We start from the raw sequence: 18,867 nt of genomic DNA on the forward strand, positions 1-18,867 counted from the left end.
GAGTGTCTCTACCACGGACACATTCTGCGGGTTGAGTGTAGATAGATTTAAGAGAACAGCTCATAAGGGGTGGGTGGGTTTAAGAGGGGGTGCAGGGGTGAGTCAGCATTCTTCACACCACCCAGAGAAAGAAACGGACCAAGCTAATGGCTATGGTCCGTTTCTCTCTTCTTCAAAGTGTGCACTCATTCACCCCCCCATGCATGGAGTTAAAAGGATTGGACCGGACCCTCTTTGATTGGAGTGGTGTAAGGCAGCTTCCACCACGTCTTTGCCCCCCCCCCCGAGTGAGGTCAGAGGTGATGTCACAGCACACTGTAGATTGAGCTAATAATATGACAGGAAACTTATAATTAAAACTGAAGCATCATCGTGAATATTTCATTCCCTTTTCAGAACCCCAGCAATCTCAAAAATCTCCCCAATCTATTTGTTTATTCATCTAATGTATTTCTTATCAGTATCATCACATAAAACGTATCTCAGATCAACCTGCGTATTAAATATGGAGTCAGCCAGCTTGAGGTCGCTCTTCGAGTGTGAGTGAGAGGGGAGAGAGAGAGAGAGAGAGAGAGAGAGAGAGAGGGGGGGGGGGCTGCAGCGTGACTTAAATATGCTGCAGCATCCAGCAGGTTCTGTCTTTCTGTCTCACGTTCTCTCCATCGCACGCACGCCTGCTCTCTCTTTATTTCTCTCTTCCTCTCTCTGCTCAATCGCTCGCTCCTCTTCTCTCTCAGTCTGCATCCTGTAGCCCTGCTGTGCAGTCCTCTCTCCTTCTTTCGCTCTCTACATCTCTCTCTCTCTACAGCGCTATTGGAGAAGTCACTGACACACACACACACACACACAATCTCTTCCTCACACAGTCTCTTCCTCACACACACACACACTCCGTCTCTCTCACACACTCTGTGTGACCAGCTCAGCCAGCAGGCCCGTTTCGGAGCAGGGGAGCCCAGTAGAGACCTATCCCAGGATGGATGTACTGATGAGAGGGTTCAGCATGGCTAAGGAGGGGGTGGTGGCCGCAGCAGAGAAGACCAAGGCTGGGGTGGAGGGGGCAGCCGCCAAGACCAAGGAGGGGGTCATGTATGTAGGTAAGTGTTTGTGTGTGTGTGTGTGTCTGTGTGTGCTTAAAAGGGGTCCCGTGGTGCACCAGTCTGGGACAGTTACAGTGAGAAGTGAGAAGAAGGGGAGGTGGTTGCCAAGGAGCAGAGGCAGAATACTGCAGAACTGGTGCAGAGAGAGAGAGGGAGAGAGAGTGAGGAGGGGGAAGAAAGAGAGAGCTGGGGTGTGGTGGAGACAAGGATGGAGGAAAGAATAGATGGAGAGATAGGAAGACATTGAGTGAAGGAATCAGAGAAAGAGAGGAGGATAGAGAGTAGACTGCGTACATTTCCATGAATAAGAGTCGGAGAAAAATAAACTAGCGGAGAGTGATGAGCGAAACGAAGAGGAAGAATGAGTGGATGAGAAAGGATGAGAAGAAGAGAGAAAATGGAGGGAACTAGACGAGAGGAGCGGAGAGAGGGAAAGATGTAGTGTGACATTGGGGGATAGTGTGGCGGCACTGCAGCAGTTCATAAGAGCGCTATAATATGTTATAATCTAGATAAGACCATGCCAAGGCTGCTACCACCAGGTTATTAGATAGGGTCCAGTACTGTGAGAGGGGATTCTGTGAGGGGATTCACCAGTGTGTGTGTGAGTGTATTTGTGCGTCAGAGCTCAAGGTTAGCCTGTGTGAGGGCCAAAAGGGTTGGGGTAGGAACAGGGTATGCATGTTGGCAAGCACACACACACACACACACACACACACACACACACACACACACACACACACACACACACACACACACACACACACACACACACACACACACACACACACACACACACACACACACTCTGACCCGTCAATCTGACAGTTACAGCTAACACTGCAGAATAACATGACAGACAGAAAAACGTGATGGACCTGATGAAACGTGTGTGTGTGTTTTTGTATTATTTGTGGCTGGGGGGTGGGGCATCAGGGACATGGATCAGCTGAGCACTGCAGCAATCCTCTCTCTTCGCCCCCGTGTGTTGTGTGGTGTGTGGTGTGTATGCGCATGTGTGTGTGTCCTCACGTGCTGCTGGCTAGTGTGTGACCGTTGATGACTAACTACCTTCCTCCCCCTTCAGAGTATATGACCCTTTACAACCAGGGAACAGAGAGAGGGAGTGATGGGTTGAGACAAAGAAAGAGAGGGGGGGCAATCTTTAATGGCTCAATTCAACATTCATTCATAGCCAAATCAATGCCAATTTACAATTAAAAGGGAGTGAGAGAGAGAGAGAGAGAGAGAGAGAGAGAGAGAGGGGGGGGGGGTGTTATGTCATAGAGCTAGCAGCTTAAAGATCAACAGATGGAGAAAGAGAGGGAGAGAGATGGATAAAGCCAGAGTAGGGGATAGAGAGGGGAATGGCGAGTGGTGGATAGAGGTAGAGGATAGAGAGGTGGACAAAGAGGAGCTGTAGTTAGAGAAAGAGAGAGAAATGTATTCAGTGGATTGTAGAGGCTCAATGTTCCTGATCACCTACTGTATCTAATCTATCAACTAAGACTTCAGACTTCCGCAGAGTGTGTGTGTGTGTGTGTGTGTGTGTGTGTGTGTGTGTGTGTGTGTGTGTGTGTGTGTGTGTGTGTGTGTGTGTGTGTGAATGTGTGTGTGTTAGCCTATTAAAGGAGCAGAGCCGATCCAATCAGAACAAATCATGTATGGATTATGACTTCTATCACAAAATGCAATGCAGAATGCACCTCCTCTCTAACAAGGTCATCCACTCAGAGCTTACTGGAGCACAAGTGTGCGTGTGTTTGTGTGTGTGTTCTGTCCTATGGAGCGTATGGCCATTTCACAGGTCATTGGCTGCAGAGGAGCGCTCTCTCTCAGGGGTAAACCCTGCTGCTAAACCCCACAGCTAAAACACTGTATTGGTCCTTGGCCTGGATAGTGTAGACAGACAGACAGGTCCTACGCACATACAGACAGACACACACGCAGTCGGATATGCTAGATAGAGGCCGTACCCAGGAAGAGTGCTCCTCTGACTCAGAGAAGGAAGCTGTGTCATAGCCACGCTGCAAATGGGTGTGTGTGCGCGAGTATGTGAATTGGTGTATGTCTGCTGCAGTACTGCGCAGCTCGGCACGTGGCTCACAGACTACGGGGAGCGTGCAGAGAGAGAGAGAGAAGGAGAGAGAAATAGACAGAGGTGGAACGAGAGGGGAGAGAAAAAACAAGAAGCGAAATGGAGGAGGAAGCGAGGCATCTGCAGTTCTGAGAGTGTGGACGAGTGAGAAAGGGGGAGAAGAGATAGAGATAAAGCAAGAGTATGCATCTCCAATGAACTGTGTGCTATGGAAACATGTGTCATGTATGTGAAAGAGATATATCATTATTCTAGTTTTGTGCTGGATTTGCTCATGCATCTTCCCTATAGGCTATCTTTCTCTCTATACCCCCTCTCTCTATACTCCCTCCCTCCCTCTCTCTTTTTCCCTCTATCCCTCCTTTGTTTATTCCCTCTATCCAGCTGGTTGCATAACTACTATTTAATCAGCCCAGGAACCTTTCATACTGTAGCATCAGAAAGAGGAGAGAGAGAGACAGAGAGAGAGAGAGATGTACAGAGAAACACTTACTATGGGGGAGAGTAACTATAAGATAATATCATCCATTTGGATTTTACAGAGTGACATACAGTATGCTGCTGAATTCTACACTGCCACCTGCAGTGCTCTCCCTGCTACTACAACCTCACCAAATAAATGAACTCAGCAAAAAAGAAACGTCCTTTCACTGTCAACTGCGTTTATTTTCAGCAAACTTAACATGTTTAAATATTTGTATGAACATAACAAGATTCAAAAACTGAGACAAACTGAACAAGTTCCACAGACATGTGACTAACAGAAATGGAATAATGTGTCCCTGAACAAAGGGGGGGGGGGGGTCAAAATCTAAAGTAACCGTCAGTATCTGGTGTGGCCACCAGCTGCATTGCATCTCCTCCTCATGGACTGCATCCGATTTGCCAGTTCTTGCTGTGAGATGTTACCCCACTCTTCCACCAAGGCACCTGCAAGTTCCCGGACATTTCTGGGGGGAATGGCCGTAGCCCTCACCCTTCCGATCCAACAGGTCCCAGACGTGCTCAATGGGAGTGAGATCCGGGCTCTTCACTGGCCATGGCAGAACACTGACATTCCTGACTTGCAGGAAATCACGCACAGAATGAGCAGTATGGCTGGTGGCATTGTAATGTTGGAGGGTCATGTCAGGATGAGCATGCAGGAAGGATACCACATGAGGGAGGAGGATGTCTTCCCTGTAATGCACAGCATTGAGATTGCCTGCAATGACAACAAGCTCAGTCCAATGATGCTGTGACACACCGCCTCAGACCATGACGGATCCTCCACTTCCAAATCAATCCCGCTCCAGAGTACAGGCCTCGGTGTAACGCTCATTCCTTCGACGATAAACGCGAATCCGACCATCACCCCTGGTGAGACAAAACCGCGACTCGTCAGTGAAGAGCACTTTTTGCCAGTCCTGTCTGGTCCAGCGATGGTGGGTTTGTGCCTATAGGTGACGTTGTTGCTGGTGATGTCTGGTGAGGACCTGCCTTACAACAGGCCTACAAGCCCTCAGTCCAGCCTCTCTCAGCCTATTGCGGACTGTCTGAGCACTGATGGAGGGATTGTGCGTTCCTGGTGTAACTTGGGCAGTTGTTGTTGCCATCCTGTACATGTCCTGCAGGTGTGATGTTCAGATGTACCGATCCTGTGCAGGTGTTGTTACACGTGGTCTGCCACTGCGAGAACAGCTGTCAATCCTGTCTCCCTGTAGCGCTGTATTAGGCGTCTCACAGTACGGACATTGCAATTTATTGCCCTGGCCACATCTGCAGTCCTCATGCCTCCTTGCAGCATGCCTAAGTCACATTCATGCTGATGAGCAGGGACCCTGGGCATCTTTCTTTTGGTGTTTTTCAGAGTCAGTAGAAAGGCCTCTTTAGTGTCCTAGGTTTTCATAACTGTGACCTTAATTGCCTACCATCTGTAAGCTGTTAGTGTCTTAACGACCGTTCCACAGGTGCATGTTCAATAATTGTTTATGGTTCATTGAACAAGCATGGTGTTAAAACCCTTTACAATGAAGATCTGTGAAGTTACTTGGATTTTTACGAATTATCTTTGAAAGACAGGGTCCTGAAAAAGGGACGTTTCTTTTTTTGCTGAGTTTATATTACCAAACGGTTACAACAGATTTCTGTTTGCTGCACTCCCTAATTAACACAGTACTTCTTAGGCTGCGTTTATACAGTAAATCACAAAACGGATCCCTGATAATTTTTCATGGCATCCATTGCAATGTGATTTCAATATATTGATCTGTTGACATGTTGTGATGTCTCTCCTGTCCTCAGGTTCAAAGACAAAGGAGGGAATGGACGCAGGAGTAAACAAAGGTGAGACACACACATATTCCCGTGGGATCGGATTGATTTATTAACTGACTGATCGATCTCTGTGTGTCAGTTGCTAACCGCGACCAGGCAAACATCGTCGGGGACCCCACTGCTGCCGGAGCTGACCTCTCGCAGGGTGGCATGGAGAACACCGGACAGGCGGTGAGTTACCGTGACAACAGATGAAAGAATGATCGATCAATTAGTGACTGACAGGTCAATGTGAACAAGAATATTCAAGTGATAGCAGATTAGGACATACTAATAACTAGACACCAAACTTGACATTGCCGTTCAGGTATGAAAGCCCGGGCTTCTGGCATCGTGAGACTATCAATCAGGTGACACAGCACCCTTTTGAAATGATTACAATAGAATGAGAAATACAACAAGGTCGAGCAACATCATGACTGCAGCGTCAACAAGCATAACAGTGTCTAAATCCTTCAGTTGGGCTCAGACAGTAGTGCTGTCGCCTTCAGAACAGTCTGCTTCTTGACCACATGGTGGCGCTATTTAATACAGTACAGCAGAGACAGACGGGAATGACAGCTCCTCTAAAGGCAGTGGTTCAGAGGTCTAGGCAGATTAGGTTTGACGGTAGGCCTACGGTAGGCCTATAACTCACTCCACATTCCCAATATCAAGAGGTCTGTATTTTTCTGTTGTGTTGTGAATCGTGTGTGTGTGTGAAGGTGTGTTTTACTTTGTGCGTTGGCACCGTTCTGTGTGTGGCAGCCAGGTTCGATTTCCTACTGTTGTGATCCTGCTATGTTGTTGTGTTGCTATGCTATCGTGTGTGCTGAGAGTGTTGATATTGTGTGTTGATATTGCTTTGTGTGTTGATATAGCTTATATTTTGTGCGCTTACGCTGCAATTGTAGCAGTGCTGTGTTGGCGTTGTGTTGGTGTTGTGCTGCTAACCCGTTGTTGTTATTGTTGTGTTTGTTTCCTCTACGTTCCGTTGGTAGGAGGAGCCTCAGCCTGTATACGAGGTGCCTATTGGGCAGGAGAGAGAAGGGGGGTTCAGAGGTTATAGGTTATGGCGGGGTGGCTGACTAGGGAATGCTGCATGATTCTGCCTAACATAGATCATCCCTAAGTGCATATATCATTCCAAAGGGGGCTTTCAAACACTGACTGCCTAGTGTGCTGTTAGGACCTGGGGTTACATTCTAAACCTGATTTAACCCTCTCCATAACCATGTCTAACTGTGCTCTACTTCAGCTAGGTGTAATACAGATAGTAATGCTGCATCTCTAGTGTAGCATATGGACATGCGCTTACTCTGAATGGATCCCTCTGGTTAGGGTGCACAGAAAAAGAGTGTAACAGAGTTTGTTCCTGTGCCATCACATCTACTCTGCTAGCTATGGCATGCTAACCTCCGCCTCATTAGACACTTCAGCTCCGAGACTGGGACTGAGTGGCCCTGTATCAGACTTAACCCTGTCATAAGCATGACATAAGGGATCATATGCTTGATGTAGCTGTAACCTACTGGGTTTGAAGCCAGGGCGTCTGCACGCCGCACGATTGCGCCAGCCCAACGCACTAAAGCCCAGGTACCAGGTCTAGGAGCCAACACAAGTATTCAGGTCTCAGGCAAGGTTACTCATCACATGAACCTGGTTCACAGCTTGAGACCCTAGACCTCTCATGTCATCCCACCTTCATTTTCTTCCTTCCCTACTCTTACGTAAACTCTCTCTCTCTGTAGGCGGAATATGGAGGAATGGAGCAGGGAGGAGAAGGAGAGGTAAGTGACAACGAACTACAACGTTTTATGTTACTTTCTTTATGCATAAGATGGTGATATCATGACATGATTGTTGATACTCACTCTCTCTCGCTCTCTCCCTCTCTCCCTCTCACTCACTCTCAGGGCTCTCAGGGCGGCTACTAGTCATTCCAGGGATCTCTTCTCCCCAGCCTTCCGTTTGGTCGCTCGCTACCCTCACCCTGCTGTTCCAGACTTCCAGATGTTCTACTTCTTTTTTTGTGACTTTATGGAACCAAAACCGATACAGACTCTTCCAGATACCCCCTTTGCCCTCCCTGATACCCTCTGTTGCCCCTAACAGCCCCCTTCTGGCCCCCCTCTCCTGTATAGCTCCCCGCCTTTGTGTCGTTGTCGTCATGTTGTTCGCCCTAGTGTTATGTTCTCCCTATCGCCACACAGTACTCTTTCAAGAGGCCTGCGCACACACACACACACACAGCAACAATACACACACACACACACACACACACACACACACACACACACACACACACACACACACACACACACACACACACACACACACACACACACACCACACACACACACACACACACACACACACACACACACACACGGTAGATAAGAGCTGTGATGATTATGCAGGATTACAGAACCACAGAGAGATGTATCGTAGTTTGGATGCTTGTGTGTGTGTCTGTTAGACGTGTCAGGTAGTAGGACAGTTCAGGGGTGTTCTGTCCATGAGATGCTGCTGTGGGGACATGTGCAATGAATTAGAGAGTGTGTGTGTGTGTGTGTTTGGTCACACATGTAACAGGGTCATATTAAAACCGATTAACTAGCCGGCTTATATTGTTGCACTTGTTAAGTCTAGGGGTCTTAGGCCTAGTTTACTGGTCTGTAACCTGATTTGATGTGTGCATCAATATGAGAAGGAAGCGTATGTGACCAGGTGTTGAATGTACGTGCGCCCAGGAGACAGCCACCTTACCTTAAGTCCAGGGCCAGCTCCTTCTTGACCTCTTGATCAGCCAGTCCAAGTGGATTATTACTTGTTCAGATGGTGAAACATAAATATGTACAAAAACAAAACAAGAAAAAGGCATCCCCAAATAAAGAAGTTAACTAACACAAAGAAACAAAACAACTAAAGAGGTTAACTAACACAAAGAAACAAAACAACTAAAGAGGTTAACTAACACAAAGAAACAAACAAAAGGCCGGCAGAGAGGCTTCTGGCCTCCTCTCTTTCTCCCAGACAGCCAGTCACCCCAATTGGCTGCACCTGATGTTCTTTTCAAGGCTTAGCTCAGCACCTAGACCTGCCAGCTGCCACTTTGGGGTGGAGTGTGGGAGTATCCTAGATAGTGTGTTGCCTAACTGTGTGTTAACACTACACTACCCGGCATATCAAAACAATATGCCTTGAGACACGCCAGAAAGCAATACACATGTACCGCCACCACTGGGAATCACATAACAGCAGAAGATATCAATATACGCAATACACTACAGTGGTTTTGGTCTAGCCTGGGATTAGTCTGGCTCTAGATATGGCCTGGGTCGACTGGCAGAGTTGGAAGGGAGAAAAGCAGAAAGTGATTCAGAATGATGATTACTTGTGAAAATATGTTGTTGTCATAGTAATACCAAGCAATAGTCAGACAGATAGGTAGAATAGAGGAGCATCACACATAGGGAATGCTGGGAAATGTATATTCCAAATCGATTTTTGATTCCCACAAAAAATAGTACATTTTCTACTGTCATTGGTTAACTGCTCCTGTTGTCAACCATCTCAGCCACTCAGAGGCTTCCTCTGCCCTGTCACTCAGTGTGTCCCGCCCTTCCCTGTGTCAGCAAGTAACTTTAGAGACTAAAACAGGTCTGCTCTGTGCAGGTACAAAGTGTGTGTCTGTGTGTGTGTGTCTGTTACATATACAGCAGGTCAGTCCAGCATCAGTGTCTGTATTATAGAGCAGGTATGTGTGTATTATTACTTTGAGGTCAATGGAAACTGATTACTGCATGTTGCCTTATCCAGCACTCTTACATTCACACATCACACACACACAAACACACACACACACACACACACACACACACACACACACACACACACACACACACACACACACACACACACACACACACACACACACACACACACACACACACACACACACACACACACACACACACACACACGTACCCGCACAAACCCACAATCCATACACACAGTACACTCATCAAGCACACACAAATAATACACAAACACACTCACACCTTGTTTAAGTTGGCATCGAAGCAGACTTGCTGATTTTATAAACAGTACCAGTGAATTAAAGACAGTTTTGTTGAAATCCAAACTTCGGTGCCCAGTCTTCATTTTTCCTTTTGAGTTATTACTTATTATGCAATTTTCTATGCCCTCTGCAAGTCTTAGCAATGTTTGCTGTGTGTGTGTGTGTGTGTGTGTGTGTGTGTGTGTGTGTGTGTGTGTGTGTGTGTGTGTGTGTGTGTGTGTGTGTGTGTGTGTGTGTGTGTGTGTGTGTGTGTGTGTGTGTGTGTGTGTTTCTTTAACTATCCTTGTGGGTACCAGAAGTCCTCACAAGGATAGTATAACAAGGAAAATTAGGTGGTGGGGACATTTTGCAGGTCCCCACAAGGAAAAATGCAATTTTAGGTTTAGGGGTTATGTTTAGGGTTAGTTTGTTGGTCGGTGGAGCAAACAGGGACTCACGCACCCAGGAAGGCAGGAGAGAGAAGGTATGAACAGCAGACGAAAAAGCAACTGTGGGCTTTGTTCAAAGCAGAACATTGGCTGGATAGAACGACATTTCAAAGTCGCCCATGCACTTAAGTCTGGTACTATCGAATGTAAGCACGCTATGCTAGCGAGCCGGAATTCGACTGACAGACAACAGCCCGAATCAGGGCAGTACATGCAGCGGAACGATGGTGGTGGAACGCGGCTGGAGCCCAGGGAGAACCCTGGGACTTTGCCGGGGGTTGACAGTGAACGGTCGGCAGAGCAGCAGCTAGTGGACGAGGGTGAGCGGTCGGCGGTGGCGGAGCAGCAGCTGGGGGACAAGAGTGAACAGGTGGCGGCGGTGGCGCAGCCAACCAGTCAGAGCGGTGGTGAAACACGGTCGGAACCGAGGAAGCAAGGCTGCGTTGGGGGGACTTCAAATGATAGAGAGAGTGATGAGGTCGACGGTGAGTCGTCCACTATTGAAGGTCGGGGCCCTACCCGGAAGCGAGTTGAAAAATATGAGATATTGACCGAATTCTGGGTAAAAACCCTTCAGTCAAACGTAATGACAATAGTCGCTCCACTCTATCATAATTCCTCCGCATTATGTCAGAGGGCAAGGCCGATTAAGGACTGTGTTCCTTGGCTAATTATAGATGTGTGTCTAAGTGGTATAGGCAATGTGAAGACCGTGGTTTGGCACCCTCCACGTTAAAAATCTATCGGGCCGATGTCCGAAGTTTTCTGAAGTATTTTCTGCAGTTCCAACCAAAGAGTCTGCGGGCTACAGCCAGTGGAATTAGAAAGGTGTTACTCTGCTTGGCAAAGATGGATCGGGATTCGCGGCAGACCCAGACAGCGCACAGGGCAAAATTTCGCAAATGCTGTAGAGACGTTTCGGCATTGGAAGTAAAGTGACCTTCAGTACACTTCGACGAAGCGTTGCTACAATGAAATTTAATCAAGGGTCGGTTACAGACCGCAAAGCCGTAGCCGAACATATGTGTCACTCCCTGGAAACGAAGGCACGGCACTACCGGTACCATAATTTGCCTCATAACGTCACTAATTGAGGGACAAATCAATTCATGATTCACTGATGAATAAAGTACACCAGGAGCCAACCCCCCATCGACACCTGGTAACCCGTTCAATCACCAGGTGCACAGCTGAACATAGAGTCCAACTTCTCTCTCATTGCACTGTCATTGACTTACATTTTGTTCCCAGGTGCTGGTGGTTAAAAACGGTTTAAAATGGCCAGTGGCACCCCCTTGTGGACAATAACGATTGGGGTGTGCTCCCTACCCAGGCATGGAGCCCTGGAACCCCCATAAATCCATTAAAAACATTTTAATTAGCCCCTGGTAACCCGTTTAATCACCAGGTGCACAGCTGGACATAGTGTAATGAGATAGAAGTTTGGACAGTCATTTTTCGGATATTTTTTGAAAACCTTCCAAAATGACCAGGGGTGCCCTCTATTGGCTGGGCCCGGGTGGGGGTGCTCTCTACCCGGTAATGGACCTCCAGCAGCCCACGCATTAGAAACCATTTAAAAAATGTGCACCTGGTAACCCGTTCAATCACCACGTGCACAGCTGGACTTAGTCTCTGGAGCGAAAGAGAGAAACGTGTACTTAGAATTATTTGAGACCATTTTTCAGATTTTTCAGAAAATGATAAAAAATACTTCCCGAGGGGCAAGAGGTCCCAAATTTGGACTGGTACCCTCTCTCGTGATTGGCTACAGTTATCCTCGCAAAGGACCCAGTCCACCCTGAAGCCATTTCCCCCCGCCCCCTGTACTTATTTTCATCACCTTATAACACGATTTTCTATTATAAAACGTTATTGAAAAACGGTGATTATATGGAAATGCGCATCTATGTGTGCCCTTTCGTGCAAAAAAAACCCATCCAGATTGGACTTTTACTTTTCGAGTTATTAATGGTTAAAGACCAAAACGGGGGTTGGGGGATTTTACCCCACCTGGTGGAGCAACACGGTAGCCCTGTGGGTGGCAGGGCTTACTTCGTCAATTGGCCTGACCCATAGTAACCCCACTCAGTTCTAGATCGGCCAGACAGGTACAGGCTTGATTTGAGGAACCTGGTTTTCAACACATTGAGAACCATGATATCTCAGGAATGGTAAAAGATAGTCTTCTAGTCTCTTCCACCCTAGAGTTGATGTGGTAGGCAACTTCTGATTCTCATTCCGGTTTGGGCCTGACCCCTCTGATGGACAATATTCCTACTGACCGATTAGCCTCCGTTATCCAACTGGGAGGGCCCCCGTCGGCTGGCCACTGGCCGGTGTTCGACGGCCGGTTCCTCCCGCCCCATGTAGATTTGCCTCTATCGGTGGAGCCCCTTTCGGAGACGGTTTACCCCGTTTATCCGATACGCTCCAGCCGAGCACTTTCCAAGCGAGACCCAGCTGACCCGTCTGACCCAGTGGCCCTACATTGGTGTTCCGGTGTGGGGAGTGGCACACCCAGGCAGCGATGCCTGTGGTGGGGGCCACCCCACTACGCACCGGCGCCAGAGACACGTGTGTTTCTCAAACCCTGTTGTTGCCTCAGTTGTGCGGTTCCTACTAAACCCTCCAGCTAGACAAAGACCTCTCGAGCGGCGCCCCGGCTCCTGTGGCTTTGGTCATGGGCAGTTCAGGGCCTCCCACTGGGTGCACGGTGGATTGCACCAGGGCCTCCTCCCGTCACCCGCCTGTTGCGAGGGGCTACCTGGTTGATCCTGCCAGTAGCATATGCTTGTCTCAAAGACTAAGCCATGCAAGTCTAAGTACACACGGCCGGTACAGTGAAACTGATTGGATGGTTTAGTGAGGTCACGGCCCTGGCGGAGCGCCGAGACTATCTGGAGGAAGGCCGAAGTGGAGAAGGGTTCCATGTGAACAGCAGTTGAACATGGGTCAGTCGGTCCCCGAATCTGGAGTGGCGGAGACAGGCGCCGTGAGGCGTCCTGTGCTGTAACGCGACCGATCCCAGAAAAGCTGGCGGGAGCCCCGGGGAGAGTTCTCTTTTCTTTGTGAAGGGCAGGGCGCCCTGGAATGGGTTTGCCCCGAGAGAGGGGCCCAAGCCCTGGAAAGCATTGTGGTTCCGGCGGCGCCCTTGACAATCCGGGGGAGAGGGTGTAAATCTCGCGCTGGGCCGTACCCATATCTGCAGCAGGTCTCCAAAGTGAACAGCCTCTGTCATGTTACTCGTAGATGACCTGATTTTGGGTTAGGGTTTCGTAAGTAGCAGAGCAGCTCATTCGATGTGATCTATTCCAAGTCAGATCTAAGCTTTTGTCGGGGATGGAAGGCGTCTTCCTCCACCTTTCTCCTTCTTTACTAATGGGTTACCAGGTGCACAGAGAAGGGCCAGGAGCCAGAGTACGAGAGGCCAGAGGCCCAGAGAGAGAGAGAGGGCAAGCAGGCGAGTAAAGATGGGGATACGGGTTGAAAGCTCCACCAGCACCTGGTAACCCATATGTGTGGACTTTATCACCAGGTGCATGCAGAAGGGCCAGAGTACGAGAGGCCGGAGGCCCAGAGAGAGAGAGAGAGGGCAAGCAGACTAGTGAAGGTGGAGTCCCGGCTGGAAAGTTCCACCAGCACCTGGTAACCCAAATGTGTGGACTTTATCACCAGGTGCATGCAGAAGGGCCAGAGTACGAGAGACCGGAGGCCCAGAGAGAGAGAGAGAGGGCAAGCAGACTAGTGAAGGTGGAGTCCCGGCTGGAAAGTTCCACCAGCACCTGGATACCCAATATGTGGACTTAGTCTCTGAGCTGAAAGCGGGTGGGTCACCGGTTACCAGGTGCACGTGGTTCGTGACAGCGGGGCTGGTTACCAGGTGCACGTGATTCGTGACATGGGGGCTGTATACTTTAGTGAGGGAGGGGTGCTTAAGTGTGGGTGCCCCAGTTTGCCTGGTGGGTGAGGTTATGGAGGGGGGTGGCCCCGGCTGGGACTCATGTCGAGAGAGAGTGGTGTTGACCTAGGGAGTGTAGGCCTAGGGGCCTGGAGGTCCGTAGTTCCAGGGAGTAAGCTATACTCAGGCCCAGAGAGAGGGGTGTTGACCCGGGCAGGGAGTGTAGGCCTAAAGGCCTGGAGAGCCGTAGTTCCACTGTCCTTCAAGGGGGCAGAGCAGGCAGCCTCTTTGGAGGTTGGCTGCTCTGTCCCCCTTTTTTTGGCCTACTGGCGAGGGCTGGCCCCTGGAGCCATTTCCCCCATCAACACCTGGTAACCCGTTCAATCACCAGGTGCACGGCTGGACTTAGACTCTGGAGCGAAAGTTGATGTTTGGACTTTTTCTGAAGATTTTTTTTAAAACCTTCCAAAATGATCAGGGGTGCCCTCTATTGGCTGGGCCCGGGTGTGGGGTGCTCCCATCCCAGGCATGCAGCCCTTGCACCCCCCTAAAGCCATTTTTAACCATTTTTAAAATTAGCACCTGGTAACCTGTTCAATCACCAGGCGCATAGCTGGAGAGAAACGTGTACTCCGATTTTTTTGAAAATGATAAAAAATACTTCCTGAGGAGTTAGAGGTCCCAATTTGGACGGGTACCTTCTCTCGTGATGGGCTACAGTTACCCTTGGTCGAATAGGACCAGTCTACCCGGAAGCTATTCCCCCCGCCCCCTGTACTTATTTTCCTCACCTTCTAACACAAAATTATATTATAAAATGTTATTGAAAAACAGTTTTGATTACATGGAAATGTGCATCTAGGTGTGCCCTTTCATGCAAAAAAACCCATCCAGATTGAACATTTACTTTTCGAGTTATTAATGGTTAAAGACCAAAACGGGGGTATTTGACCCCATCTGGTGGAGCAACACGGTAGCCCTGCGGGTGACAGGGCTTATGTTGACAATTGGTCTTCCCCGTAGTAGCCCCAATCAGTTCCAGGTGAACTAGACATGTACCGGGGAAATTTGAGAAACCTGGGTTTCGACAAACAGAGAACCATGTCCTAGAGATCCGGGAACGGTGGCAAACTTCTAGACCCGTTTCTAGACCTGTTTCGAGGGTTCTGGGTCCTTCAGAACCACGGTTCTAACGCTCCTAAGGTGGCCATTCCTTCGGCAACTGATTGATGGTTGTTTAGCCCCAGGGAGGGCCTGGCTTTTGAGCCCAGTCCCCAGCTTGGATGGGGATGGGGACTGATATTGAGCTCTGTCCTTGGCAGGTGCTCTGTCCCAACGTTCACCTTTTGGGCTCTGGGTCCTTCAGAACCATGGTTCTAATGCGCCGAAGGTGACCATCCCTTCGGTGGCCGATTGGAGGTTGTTTCGCCCCGGGGAGGGCCTGGTTATGTTTCCATGTCCTGGATTTAAAAAAGGCTGGGCCTTTTGTCCCATTTGGGTTCCCAGGAGGAAGTCATTCTCTGAGTCCCAGTCAGAGGGCCTGCCGTCATGCTTAATGTCAAACAGCTATAGGCCTGGATGACTAAAGGTCAAGGGAGGAAGTCATTCTCCGAGTCCCAGTCAGAGGGCCTCTTGTCAGGCTGAATGAAAAACAGTTATAGGCCTGGATGACTAAAGGTCAAGGGAGTAAGCCATTCTCTGAGTCCCAGTCAGAGGGCCTCCAGCCCAATTTGTCCCATCTTGGCCCACAGCTGGGGCACATCAGGCCCTTGTTAGGGTTAGAATTAAGGTTATGGTTAGGGGTTAAGGTTAGGTTATGGTTTAAGGTTAGGGTTAGATGTATTGTTAGGGTTAGGGGTTAGGGAAAATATGATTTTGGATTGGAATCAATTCTTTGGTACCCACAAGGATAGCAATACAAAACTGTGTGTGTGTGTGTGTGTGTGTGTGTGTGTGTGTGTGTGTGTGTGTGTGTGTGTGTGTGTGTGTGTGTGTGTGTGTGTGCACGTAACGCACCAGGGGTTTAGTATTCATGGAGGCCAAGGGAAGCCAGGCTTCCCCAAAGAATTGACCAAGAAAAAATAAAAAAAACATTCTAAATAATATATCTTTCGTCTCTCTGTGTTTCATAAATTTCCTTTAATTCGCAAGAGGCTGAATGTATCTCACCGGAGAAAGCATCCGAGTGAACGAACAGCGTCCCTCTGTCTCAGTATGTGTAGCCATCTATCAAATTCTGTCTGGTCATAAAGAGTATGACTTTGTTGTCGCCCGTAGCATTGAATGCAAGGGAAGCAAGCGAACATTTGGCATCCCTTGATAAATAAAATAAAAATAATAATAACAGCAAATCAGCTGTTATTGAGTGAGCTCAGATGTGAATGGTCCTGGCACACCAAAAAAAGTTTCAAGGGAAGCCAGCTTGGATTTGGCTTCACACCAATCACATTTCATGAGAAGAAAATTATTATTTTTTTTTTTAATTGTTGCATCTCGTTGTGTCATTGTCCTCCGGTGGTTAGCTGGCTAAAATCATCCCTTTTCTAAATTATCCATGGCTGGAGATAGGGATTTGAACTTTTTTTCTTCTTCTTAATTCTCCGTACTGGCCAATAATTATAACTCTGATTCTGATCCAACCATAAATTCATAGATTGTGCCCCTGACCTGTGAGGATGGAAGTTCAACATGTAGCTACAGTAGATGCAGTAGGCTAATGCTAACTAACTGGCATGGTGCATTGTATTCATACTTAAAAAAAGATATATATTTAGCAGACGCTCTTATTCAGAGCGACTTACAGGAGCAATTAGGTTGCTCTCCGGTTTTGTGAGGAAACAAAGGTGTGGTTGAATTTATTCTGCCACTGTGTCTTACTGTCTCAGCCGTAGGCCTCAAGGCACGTGAACTAACAGGTTATAGAGCAAAGAATGCAATTATCACGACATATACAGTACAAGTCAATTATTATTGGCACATCCACCAACTCCCCTCTCTGGAGGACAAAAGTACATTTGTTTTACATTTGTAAGGCTTGAGCGTTGTGGGAGAGGAATCAGACGCAGGAAGCAGCGATATAGAGTAATGGCTTTTAATGAGCCCAATGGCGAAAACACAAGCCACCCTAAATAGCAATATGAGCGCACACAAAACAAAGTGCCCCAAACACAGGGGACAAAACCAGTCGGCGCAATAACACGCACTAGCGCAAACCACCAACAGCGTGTACACAAGCAATACAATAGAGAAATAATCCCGCACAAAGAGCAGGCTAATATAGCCCCATTAATCAACCAAGCACAGAACAGGTGCAAACAATAACGGAAGGGGGGAAACAAAAGGGAATCAGTGGCAGCTAGTAGGCCGGTGACGACGACCGCCGAGCGCCACCCGAGCAGGAGGGGGAGCCAACTTCGGTGGGAGTCGTGACAACATTTTAGTTATTTACAGGTATTTTGTTACGTATACAGTACCAGTTAACCTGTTAGGGCTAGCGGGCAGTATTGACACGGCCGGATAAAAAACGTACCCGATTTAATCTGGTTACTACTCCTGCCCAGTAACTAGAATATGCATATAATTATTGGCTTTGGATAGAAATCACCCTAAAGTTTCTAAAACTGTTTGAATGGTGTCTGTGAGTATAACAGAACTCAAATGGCAGGCCAAAACCGGAGAAGATTCCATGCAGGAAGTGGCCTGTCTGACAAGTTGTGTTTCATCTTGGCTCTTTTTATTGAAGACTGAGGATCTTTGCTCTAACGTGACACTTCCTACGGCTCCCATAGGCTCTCAGAGCCCGGGAAAAAGCTGAACGATATCGAGGCAGCCTCTGGCTGAAACACATTTTCGCTTTTGGCAAGTGGCCGGTCAGAGTACTATGGGCTTAGGCGCGTGCCCGAGTCGACCGAATGCTTTATTTTCTTTCGTCTGTTTACCGGAATATTATCGGTTTTTTATGAGAAAAATGGCATAAAAGTTGATTTTAAACATTGGTTGACATGCTTCGAAGTACGGTAATGGAATATTTACAATTTTTTTGTCACGAATTGCGCCATGCTCGTCACCCTTATTTACCCTTTCGGATAGTGTCTTGAACGCACGAACAAAACGCCGCTGTTTGGATATAACTATGGATTATTTTGAACCAAACCAACATTTGTTATTGAAGTAGAAGTCCTGGGAGTGCATTCTGACGAAGACAGCAAAGGTAATAACATTTTTCTTATAGTAAATCTGACTTTGGTGAGTGCTAAACTTGCTGGGTGTCTAAATAGCTAGCCCTGTGATGCCGGGCTATCTACTGAGAATATTGCAAAATGTGCTTTCACCGAAAAGCTATTTTAAAATCGGACATATCGAGTGCATAGAGGAGTTCTGTATCTATAATTCTTAAAATAATTGTTATGCTTTTTGTGAACGTTTATCGTGAGTAATTTAGTAAATTCACCGGCAGTGTTCGGTGGGAATGCTAGTCACATGCTAATGTAAAAAGCTGGTTTTTGATATAAATATGAACTTGATTGAACAAAACATGCATGTATTGTATAACATAATGTCCTAGGGTTGTCATCTGATGAAGATCATCAAAGGTTAGTGCTGCATTTAGCTGTGGTTTGGGTGCTAGCTTGAAAAATGGGTGTCTGATTATTTCTGGCTGGGTACTCTGCTGACATAATCTAATGTTTTGCTTTCGTTGTAAAGCCTTTTTGAAATCGGACAGTGTGGTTAGATTAACGAGAGTCTTGTCTTTAAAATGGTGTAAAATAGTCATATGTTTCAAAAATTGAAGTTTTTGCATTTTTGAGGTTTTTGAATAACGCGCCACGGGATTACACTGGCTGTTACGTAGGTGGGACGATTTGGTGCCACCTACCCTAGAGAGGTTAAAAGTTTGGACACAACAACTCATTCAAGGGGTTTTCTTTATTTTTACTATTTTCTACATTGTAGAACAGTAG

General features: G+C 47.7%; 1 protein-coding gene across 4 annotated transcripts; it reads left to right on the forward strand.

The window, feature by feature from the left end:
- The first annotated feature begins 616 nt into the window (after nt 1–616).
- LOC106589424 (uncharacterized) lies at nt 617–9,640 on the forward strand. 4 transcript variants are annotated; one of them, XM_014179399.3, is made up of 6 exons: nt 618–1,097; nt 5,482–5,523; nt 5,594–5,685; nt 6,495–6,518; nt 7,245–7,283; nt 7,410–9,640. In XM_014179399.3, the coding sequence occupies exons 1-6, from the start codon at nt 977–979 to the stop codon at nt 7,428–7,430; spliced, it is 339 nt and encodes a 112-aa protein (XP_014034874.1). In that variant the 5' UTR covers nt 618–976; the 3' UTR covers nt 7,431–9,640. The 4 variants fall into 4 exon arrangements, with proteins under 4 accessions (XP_014034875.1, XP_014034874.1, XP_014034872.2 ...); XM_014179397.3 differs by lacking the exon at nt 618–1,097 and adding an exon at nt 2,710–3,423; XM_014179400.3 differs by lacking the exon at nt 6,495–6,518 and having other exon boundaries at nt 617–1,097.
- The last annotated feature ends 9,227 nt before the right edge of the window (nt 9,641–18,867 follow it).

The sequence above is a fragment of the Salmo salar genome, chromosome 28 (assembly GCF_965601325.2).
Source record: "Salmo salar chromosome 28, fSalSal1, whole genome shotgun sequence".
NCBI lineage: Eukaryota > Metazoa > Chordata > Actinopteri > Salmoniformes > Salmonidae > Salmo > Salmo salar.

What these genes read in the sequence shown, in the direction of transcription:
- LOC106589424 (XM_014179397.3), top strand. Translation starts at nt 3,168, where the DNA reads ATGTCTGCTGCAGTACTGCGCAGCTCGGCACGTGGCTCACAGACTACG. An exon ending in GCTATGGAAACATGTGTCAT is followed by an intron (nt 3,424 to 5,481) that starts GTATGTGAAAGA and finishes TCCTGTCCTCAG; the next exon opens with GTTCAAAGACAAAGGAGGGA. An exon ending in AGCAGGGAGGAGAAGGAGAG is followed by an intron (nt 7,284 to 7,409) that starts GTAAGTGACAAC and finishes ACTCACTCTCAG; the next exon opens with GGCTCTCAGGGCGGCTACTA.